The 10629-nt window shown below is 35.4% G+C and overlaps 1 protein-coding gene across 9 annotated transcripts in view; it reads left to right on the top strand.

Annotated features, from left to right (window-relative positions):
- The window catches only part of LOC144978411 (protein XRP2-like), a 54774-nt gene extending 47592 nt beyond the window's left edge, over positions 1 to 7182 (top strand). For all 9 annotated transcript variants that reach the window (XM_078924424.1, XM_078924420.1, XM_078924426.1 and 6 more), the window contains one exon: positions 1506 to 7182. In XM_078924424.1, coding sequence (XP_078780550.1) covers positions 1506 to 1681 — 176 coding nt within the window. In that variant the 3' untranslated portion in view covers positions 1682 to 7182. The remainder of the gene's footprint in view (positions 1 to 1505) is intronic.
- Positions 7183 to 10629: the final 3447 nt, after the last annotated feature.

Here is a 10629-nt window from a genome sequence, read left to right as displayed (position 1 = left end):
AGGAATATATTTGTTGAACACATTTGCATTTTCCAAGGATTAGTTTAAATGAATTAAAAAGCGCAGATTTTGAATTAAAACATCATTATCTGGCATCTTCCATAATTTTGCATTGTGACAAAACCCTTCCCTTGGGGGACTTCACCAATGGTGACTTAAGAATACATTTTTCCAAAAACTCAGAATGACTCGTTTTTGAAAAAATCCAGCGTCACATTTATAAGTCATTAATTCCATTTATCTTTCAAATTCTGTTTTCCTAATTTATTTGTTGCAAGCATCAGATAAAGGCACAAAACAATTTGTATTAGATTTTGTTTTTAAAATGTTGTATTGAATTTTTAAAATCAGTTTTTATAATATGCCATGTGTTTTAGGAAAAATGAAGTTTGGCGACTGTTTTCTAAAAAAACTGGTAAATAATATATCACTTGTAGATCAAAATGGCGGTGTTTATCGCCATTTTCTCCTCTCTCATTCATCTTCAGTGTTTCATTCATCGTCGTGTTTTGTTGACAAAGTTGTAACCTGAAATGTCCACATTGTCTGTCTTTGTTAACTCACTCAATCCTAGAGATTTTCGTTACTTTTCAAAATTGGAAAAAATGTATTAAAAATGAGCATGTACATATAGATAGTTTTATTCAACTACCATTAACATGTAAAATCTAAAAAACATTAGCTTTGATATAGATAGTTTTATTCAACTACCATTGACATGTAAAATCTAAAAACATTAGCTTTGATACTACGCCTATAATTTGTCTCAGAAAAATGTAATAAATAGGCATGGGGTAAAAGTAACCTGGGTCAACTACGGATATAGTCGGTGTTAGGGTTGAGTGAGTTAATCAAATTGAAGCTTCCATTCCATTTGACTATTGTTATTTATTTCTTCAGAGCTTCAAGCAGATACATTTACATGATCCACTATGAATGAATACTTGGTTACCGTCTGTGGTGCATAATGTAAAAGTTCTAGCATTAAAACATGTGTTTAGCATGAGACTTGTATGAAATGGAAAGTTTGATCCATATGGCCTGTTGGGAGAGGAAATAAAGCATTCTGAAATGCACTAAGCATGACGAAACAATGGGAATATGCCAACTAGATGTGTATATTATATTTATTTAGTTTGATATTTCCTGACATAAAGCTGTCTATATGCACATTTGTCTATGCTTGTCTTAATGTGCGGCTATATATGACACCTGCCTTTGGATCAGAAGGTCCAGGGATTAAGTCCTACTTTGAGCGGCACATAGTTGAGTTCTTGGAAAAGGTTCTTTACTCATATTCTCTTAGCTGACAATAATGTTGACTTTTTTTTGTTGAAAAATAACAAAACAAACGTAATATCGCCTAACAGGCGCCGTGTCTCCTCCTACATGTTAACTGTTGCTGTTGGTTTGAGACACCTTGGTAAGCGCTTTGAGTATGTTAAGTGGATATTGCAATGCTCGAATTTTAAATAAAAAATTATTTGTTTTCTTTTTTCTTCCAGGTCCAGTGATAGGTCTTGAGATAAATGGTGCTAGTTCAGTGCATCACTGCCAAGGAGTTATGGTTGAATTAATGAAAGGATCCACCGGTCTCATCTTCGTGAGTCAATCAGTGCAGGCGGCAGAGCAGCAGATTGAACACTTTTTCACTTTTGCCGATATGCAAATGGGATTGTGAGGCGTGGATGACTGGATTAAGTAGAGAAATGAATGATAACATTGTTTCACTGCCTTTTAAAATCTGGGCCAATTGTTGGTGTCTTCATACGTGATGCGAATTTTCCTAAAATGAGATCTTAAAGCCTCTTGTAGTAAATTTTGAATCATGAATTGCACAGGAGTGTGTAAAACATCAGTCAGATTCAGATACTGAAAAAAGTAATGAATAAAAATGAATATTTAACAGGTTCGAAAAAGAACAAAATACCAAACACAGAACATTTTGGGCTCAAAACCCTTCTTCAGTCAATAACAAAAACAATAAAAACATGAATGCATCACTTAAAATCCAGACGACGGAGACACATTTGGCAAATGCTTTTCTGCTGCCTGTCTGGTTTATAAGTGATGTATTAATGTTTTTGTTATTGGCCGAAGAAGGGTATTGAGCCGGAGAGATTCGGGTTTGGTATTTTGAAGCTGTTATATATTCATTTATATGTTCATTACTGTGTAAAACATCACGGTTTAATACCCTTAGAGGGATTGTAATAAAGAACAAAGCGGCTCTCGAAGTAATGACTATTGATCTGATTTATCACTATTTTTACTTCACACATCTGCTATCATTTTAGAAAATGCTATCTTTCATGTTAGTATGGCAATCATTACTACTTAATACCTTTTTCGAATCAGATGTGTTTAATGTTTGTTCTCTTAAAGACTAGTAAAGGGATGCTAAATTTGATCCAAAGCTGCCTTTTTGAATATTTTTGTTTTTGATCTCTCAGCCTTTATGTGGCAATAGGCACAGATGGTGCTAATCTGTGGTGACTTAAACTTAATGAGATTTCTCATTGTATTTGATATGAGTGTTGTGATTATGCCTGCTTAGTATTGATGTTATTTATCATTTCATGTATCGTTTTAATTAATCTCTTGGCGTGTAATTGAGTTTGCAGCAGTTAGTAGATATGATCTGATCTGATCGGCGCATTTGATTCGATTCATTATAGTTAAGGGGAGGATGGATTTGTTTTATTGAACTGGTGATGGTGATTGCTGTGGGTTGCTTGACAATATTTAACTGCACTATGAGCTAGAACAAAAATTATTTATAAAATATATGTATGAACCTCACCCATTATGTCTGCATAGCGGCCAGCTGTCCTGATAAAATCGGGACTGTCCCGATATGGCAATCTAGAGAAAAAAGAGAAAAAATTTAACTAACGAATAAAATTTGGACTTCATATGTATGGAAATGACCCTTGCAAATCCCAGGATTTTGCTTTTTTTTATTTTTTTTGACTAGCAAACTATAACAAGAAACAGAAAAAATCTCTAAATCAAGATTATATCGTATAATTGTCCAAACATACCACTGTTAGGACGTGACAGTGTTGTGTGTTATAGTGTCCCATTTTTGCTATTTGAAAAGTTGGCGGCTATGCGTCTGTTTTGACAACATATCTTATTTATTTGTTTTCATTGATTTGCTTAATGTTATTTATTTTTGATTTCATTAAGACAGATTTAGTGTGTTTTATTGTTGTTTTTAATATCATAATACTTTTTATAATTCCAGGCCTAGGTGGCACAATTGTCAGACTTCTTTAGTTGCATGCAAATGAATCTAGTGCAATTTTCATGTTTAAAAAAAAAAATTGGCAAAGTAGAACTGGAACTTCATTTACACTCATAAATGCAAATGATTTGTCACTTAAATTGAAGCTACTGTTATACTTTTTCATTTTATTATTTCTCCGAGATTCAAGCAGCAGTTGCATTCTTGTCGTTATCCTATTTGTTTTTTTTCTGGCCTCAATGTCAGGTCACATCATTCTGATCTGAGTTTATTTTTGACAATGCATGTGGACTTGGCAGTGTCCAATTTTGAGGACATTAGCTGTACGTTATGGCCATTTTACGTCACAAAAACTGGATTTACTTTCAACCACACAAGTCCAATGTCTCTGAAGGAAGAAGGATGGAAAGGACCATTTGATTTATTTTTTTTTTTACATGATGTATTGTGTTCTTTTAGTATGAACATTCACCTTCCAATGGGAGGGTCCAGGTTTCAAGTTCCGTTCTCAGTGGTGCATAATTATCCACTGAAAAGGCTTTTTACTCACATTCCCTCACCGTACAAAGGTGTAAAATGAGTACCTGGAAGTTAACAGTGTTGTTTCTTTCGGATTTTAGTTGTAATATTGCCTATGAAGCGTCATGTCTAGTCTTAAATGTTAAGTATTGCTGTTGGCTAGGGATCCCTTCTAAAGCGCTTCGAGTATGTTTTGTAGGTATTGGGGTATACAAATGCTCAGGTTTTTAAAAGACGATAATTCAACATGATTGATGTGCTAATTGAGTTTCCTCATCAATTAATTAATTATCCTGGGTTATTTTAATGTGTGATCTGTTTACCGTTTTATTTATCGTTGTGAACACACTGACCAACCATAGACTTCTTTTAAACATTTTGCTCTTATAAATATAGATTTATGACTGGCGAGTGGCATAATTTTACTATTACAGATTTATTTCACAGCATTGTATATCTATATAGCCTTTCCTATCCTTTATGCTGTATATTTGTATATAGAAATAATACATACAAAGCTGACATCCAATTACGTACATTTCATCTTGTGACCCCGCCTTGGAAGACTTGTTACTATGCTGTATGCTAATGAAAATGGAAAGGCTTTGGATGGGAACAATACAGACAACATATTAAACAAAGGAACATTGAAAAGTAAAATAAAATATAGTAAGAATTTTAGCATCTGTATTCTTTGGTGGTTGAAGTCATAGCATGGCCATGCTAATGTTTCAGTCACACTTCAACCACCATAGAAAACAGACGTTACAATTCTGACATTTTGTTTTATTTGTTTTCAACGTTCCTTTGTTTATTGTTTTGCTGACAAAAGGTTTTTATACCAGAAACATCCATTGTTTGTCCTGTTCCCATCCAAAGCCTTTCCATTAGTAGTTTCATGATCGCTGGCTTCAGGCTGCCCCCCCCCCCCCCCAACCGCTCTCTACTTTTCCAATGCTGTATGCACGACATTGAGTCTCGTTATACATACAGTACTGCACTTGCTGGATTCTAGCACGCTCTTGGGAGAAGCCAAACAGCGTGCCAATATCCAATGGTCATAGGCGGTAAAGACCTATTTTATTGATACAATTAGGTCATCAGGCGTGCCATATTGCAGAGCGTGCTGGAATTTGGCCTGCTAAAATCCAGTCAGTTCTGTATAAAAACTATAAGTCTAAAGTGCAACAGTTCCTAGCAGAGTCACTTTTGTTAACCTTTGTTAAATATTTATATCTATCTTCCGTCCATTCTTTTATATTTTATTTTGGCATTCCTGGTAGCTCCATTGGTAATAAGCTCCATGGGCATGCAAGGAAGCTCGATCAGAATCCATGGTTTTATTTTTCCTTGTCTCTGTCCACCTGTAGTGACTGGTTAGTTGGCTATTTGTTTGGTCTGATGGAAAGTACCTTGCCATGGACCAGTCTCTTATACAGAGGTTATCAAGGAATTGATATTGTTCATTTGATGCCAGCTTAAAGGGGTAAATCCTGGCTTCAAAGATCGTATGGAGTATCAGCTATTTTTAAATAAAACATTCCAAATCCTGTAAATCAATTTTTGTTTTCACATACAACCTATTCTGAATAAGTTTTAATTTCATTTTCAAATGCAATCTTTACTGTTGCTATTTAAGACAACAAAACGACTAAAGCTATGATGTACATAATGTATGTTAACTGTTGGAGATCGAACATTTTTAAAATAACTTTTATATCGTATTTATAGTATAGACACAAGTTGCTGATAAAATTTCAATGATACTGCCTTATAGGGTCCAACAGCAGCTACGATGTATTGTTTTATTTTGTTGTTTTCAAATTATATTCTTTTTTTTTTTTCTCTTCGATGTTGGTGTTATTTATAATAAATAAATGTAGGGAGCAGCGGCTACTTTATTGTAGACAAGTGACCAAGATGATTTCCTGTGTAAAAAATGCAGTTAAGTTTATTAATTCCCCTCATGTTGTAATTCTTTAACATTCTGAAAAGGTGCCAGACAAAGCTGACAGAAAGAAATATGAAAAAAAATGTCTGCCTCAACTGGGGACAGAACCTCAGGCCTCTATATAACATTATAGTTGTAGCCGATACAGCTGTTACGATGCCGATGCATCTCATCAGTTGAACAGTAGTGTTATTGTTAGCTGTTGTGTTGAGAGTAAGAAGAAACTGGGAAGGGGTAATGAGTTGTTAAGTGATAGGGAGGGAGGGGAGTGGGTTTTGGGAAGGGGTAAGGAAGGGTTTGAATAGTGCTGGGGCAGAGGAAATTTATTTTGCCTTCGGTGTCTTTAATACATTGGATTGTGTGCTCTTTGTCATTAGTTCAGATCTTTCATTTCATTAAGAATGTAATGGTTTTTGTGGCTGTGTAAAAGTAGCTATAATTTTTCTTTTAAGGCACAGACAGCACCTAGTTGTTCTCATCCCCCTATCTCTGTAACCCCCTCCCCTCCCTTTCTCACACCATTCATATGCTCTCTCTCTATGCAGCTATGTGGTCTTCTGGTATGGCACTCACCTTCGGGTCTGAAGGTCCTGGGTTTGAGTCCCACTCTGAGCAGCGCATACTTGGGTCCTTGGAAAAGGCTCTTTATTCACATTATCTCACCATACACAGGTGTAAAACGATTACCCGGCTGTTAACAGCTTTGTCTTTGTAGGAAAAAAAAATGTAATATTGCCTAACAAAGGCGTCATGTCTCGTCCTACATTTTAAGGTATTGCTGTTAGTCAGGGAGTGGTTATTGCGCTATATAAAAGCTCAAGTATTTTTGTTTCTCTCTCTCTCTGAGGCTGGGGTCTTTTGACCTCCCAAGATGGGCAGGGAGATCACTCTTGCTGTGTCTTCTATTCCCCTTTAATCTAGTTTCCTTTCTAGGATGCTTTCTGCGTTTAACCAGTTAATCTTTTTTATACTTTCATCAATTCCGATTGCATCGCGGCCAACTGTCCAGATAAAATCAGGACTGTTCCAATTTGACAATCTGAGAAAAACTTAAAGGAAAAAAAATTGGACAGTTGATATGTATGGAAATGTACCTTTACATGTCTTAGGATTATGCTTTATTGACTAGCAAATTAAAACAAGGAACATAATAAAAGCTCTAAATCTACATTATATTATATAATGGTACCTACTGTTGTCTTGGGTGATGAATGTATTGTGCATCAGGCCGTCCCGTTTTAGCTCTTTGAAAAATTGGCCGCAATGCGATTGAATTATGAAATTAAAGTAAGTGAATATCATGTCCTTTAAAATTTGTAGGTCTTGTATCTCTAATCTTATGCGTTTAAATAATATTTTATTTGCATATTTAAATGGCTCTTGATTCACTCCGCTGGTTGGTGAATATTTCTTTAAGCTTACCTACAATGAGAACATGGAAATAAATTCAATTTCAATTATACTTTTGTGTTGGACTTCAATTTTTCCCCCAATCATTTTAGCTGGAGTTTATCCTGATTTCTATAGTGTTAAACGATCAAGTGCTTGCAACTCTTTGAATAGGCTGCTAGTCTATCGCAAAGTATTTTCTGCCAGATCTCTGGGTGGGGTTCCTGACCTCCCATAGTGGGCAGGGATGTACTTACTGTGTTTTTTTTTCTATCCCCCTACCTGTATATCTGTATTCCAACTTGCTTTATGTCTTTGTCTTGGAATGAGATTAATTGGTTTTGTCCTGGTCTGGCCGGATACTCTGGCTGAGAGGGAAACAGTCAAATGTATACACTCCAACAGTTTCCTCGAACTCATCAGGCCAATTTAATTCCAAGTTTCGCAATTACAACTTCAAAATTCAAACCAATTTTGAGTCTGTTTTGTTTAAGGGTTTTACGGCGCTTGCAACACATTTAGGTTATATCAGCGCCAGTAAAAAGGAAGAAAATGGGATAGTAAAAAGTTCTAGAATTACAATAAAAGCACTCAAGTAAAAGTAAGGCAAAGGGTAATTGGTTCAAATAGGGAACAGATATGGATTCCAAGAGCACACCATGAGAGTACTTAGTTTGAATCACCTAAATGTCTCATCCTGACACAAGTACATGTCCCCGACTTAGAGGAACACAGTCAACTGTTTACAAATCATATATATATATATATATATATATATATATATATATATATATATATATATATATATATATATATATATATATATATATATATATATATATATATATATATATATATATATATTTATTTATATAAAAAATAAAACAAAAAAATGCAGTAGATAACAGAGATGATTTACAAGGAAAAAATTGTCATCTCCCAAAACTCTCACTATACACTTGACTGTTTCCCTCCAAGCTAGGTTACCGGGCCAGGGCCAGGACAAAACCAAGTAATCTCATTCCAAGACAAAAACAGAGAATGTTGGAAAACAGATACAGGGGGATAGAAGACATTGTAAGTGCCTCCTTGCCCACTATGGGAGGTCAGGAATACCACCCATAATTTCAGTATTATTGTTTTGTTTGTTTTTAAGGGTATTTTTACAGTGCTTGCAACACGTTTAGGTCATAGCGCCAGTAAAAAGGGAGAATATGAGATGGGAAAAAGTTATAGAATTACAATTAAGGAACTCAAGAAAAGGTAAGACAAAGGGGGATGGTACAAATAGAGAATTTGTGTAGATTCCAAGAGCATACCATCAATGTACTTAGTTTGATATTAGCTAAAAGTCTCATCTAGACACTAGCGCAGGTCCCTACTACGAGGAATACACTCAAATGCTTCCATTATAAATTCAAAACAACAAATATAGCAATACATAACAGAGAGATGATTTACAAGGAAAAAAATAAAATCTCCCAAAACAATAACTATACATTTGACTGTTTCCTTCTCAGCCAGGGTATCCGGCCAGGACCAGGACAAAACCAAGACCGAAAGCAAGTTGGAAAACAGATATAGGGGGGGGGGGGGGGGGGGGGGGGGGTAGAAGCATAGTAAGTACCTCCCTGCCCAATATGGGAGGTCAGGAACTCCACTAAATGCACAAATAATATTAGCAGTAAAATTATAAATATACAAAGTGAACAAGCATATTTCTTATAATTATTACTCCGCTGCCCGAAACTGTATTGCTTTTTTGTTTGCTTTTGAGGGTTTTACGGCGCTTGCAACATATATTGCGCTAGTAAAAAGGAAGAAAAATGGATAGTAAAAATATTCTAGGTGTACAATTAAAAGGACTTGAGGAAAAAGTAAGACATAGGAGAATTGTTCAAATAGGGAATAGACGTAGATTTCAAGAGCACACTATCAGTTACTTAGTTTGAGATCACCTAAAAGTCTCACCCAGACACCAGCACAAGATCCCACTAAGAGGAATACACTAAAAGGTTTACAAATCATTTGTTAAAAATGAAAAAATAATAGAACATAACAGAGAGATGATTTACAAGGGAAAAATATTATCTCCCAAAACTATAACTATACATTCGACTGTTTCCCTCCACACTAAGGACTCCAACCAGGGTCAGGACAAAACTAAATTTGTTTTGTTTTTATTGTTTTTAAGGGTTTTACGGCGCTTGCAACACATTTAGGTCATATCAGCGCCAGTAAAAAGGAAGAAAATGGGATAGTCGAAAGTTCTAGAATTACAATTAATAAAGCACCCAAGAGAGAGTAAGACAAAGGGGAATTGGGAACAAATAGGGATCAAATGTAGATTCCAAGAGCATACCATCAATGTACTTAGCTTGAGATCACCTATAAGTCTCATCCGGACACAAGCACAAAATCCAACAAGGAGGAATACACTCAGATGCTTACATCATACATTAAAAATAAATATAATAATATATAACAGAAAGATGATTTACAAGGAAAAAAATATCATCTCTCAAAACAATAATTATGCATTTGACTGTTTCCCTCCCAGCCAGGACTCGGGCCAGGGCCAGGACAAAACCAAGTAATCTAATTCCAAGACAAAGACAGAAAGCATGTTGGAAAACAGATATAAGGGGATAGAAGACACAGTATGTACCCCCCTGCCCGCTATGGGAGGTCAGGATCCCCACCCAGTCAAAACTAAGTATCTCACTCCAAGTCAAAGCTATTGGAAAAAGAAATACAGTGGGATAGAAGACACAGCAAGTACCTCACTGCCCACTATGGGAGGTCAGGAATCCCATCCAGAAATACAGGTTCAAAAAGGTAAAAAAAATACATGACAAGGAAAATAAAGGGATCAATTTATTCTTCAGACAACAAAAACAAGATATTATACGATAAATTTCGGATATGACACAAAGCATTTTTAAAAATAGCATAAATGATATATAATAAATTAAAAGAATCAGATCCAAGAGAAAGCATATACGAGCCTTCAGTTTTCATAATTTCATCTCCTTTTCTCTTTAACCCCCCCCCCCCCCCTCCCTTTCTCTCTTTCGCTAACACACAAACACAAACACATCTGTTTTGCCTCGGTTTCTTCCCACCCCTACCCATTTTTTCTAGTCGCAGTTTGACTTCATTATGTAAATGTAAATTTGTTTTCTCTCGTCATTATCTGAGTGTTTTGTGTGTAAGCTGAGAAAGGCCAAAAACTGAAAAAAAAAGTTGTCTGCTTTGTACCATCGCCCTCTTATACGGGTCCCATTCACTCATTTATTTTTCTTTCCACTTTATTGGCTCATATAGGAACCCCTAGCTTTTAGTTAAAATAACATAGTGCAACATCATAATAGATCAAAAGGGCTTTTAACAAAGTGGCATCAAAACAGATTTTAGTAGGGCTTTTTAAAAGGATATGAAAATATCATAGAACCTCAGTAAATAAAACTGAATACAGCTGGGGAAAAAAATCAGATATAATATAAAAGGAAAATGTGAG

Source organism: Berghia stephanieae, chromosome 8 (genome assembly GCF_034508935.2).
Source record: "Berghia stephanieae isolate SIO BIC M18660-M18661 chromosome 8, UCSD_Bste_1.3, whole genome shotgun sequence".
Lineage (NCBI taxonomy): Eukaryota > Metazoa > Mollusca > Gastropoda > Nudibranchia > Aeolidiidae > Berghia > Berghia stephanieae.
This window is presented reverse-complemented; position numbering and strand designations above follow the sequence as displayed.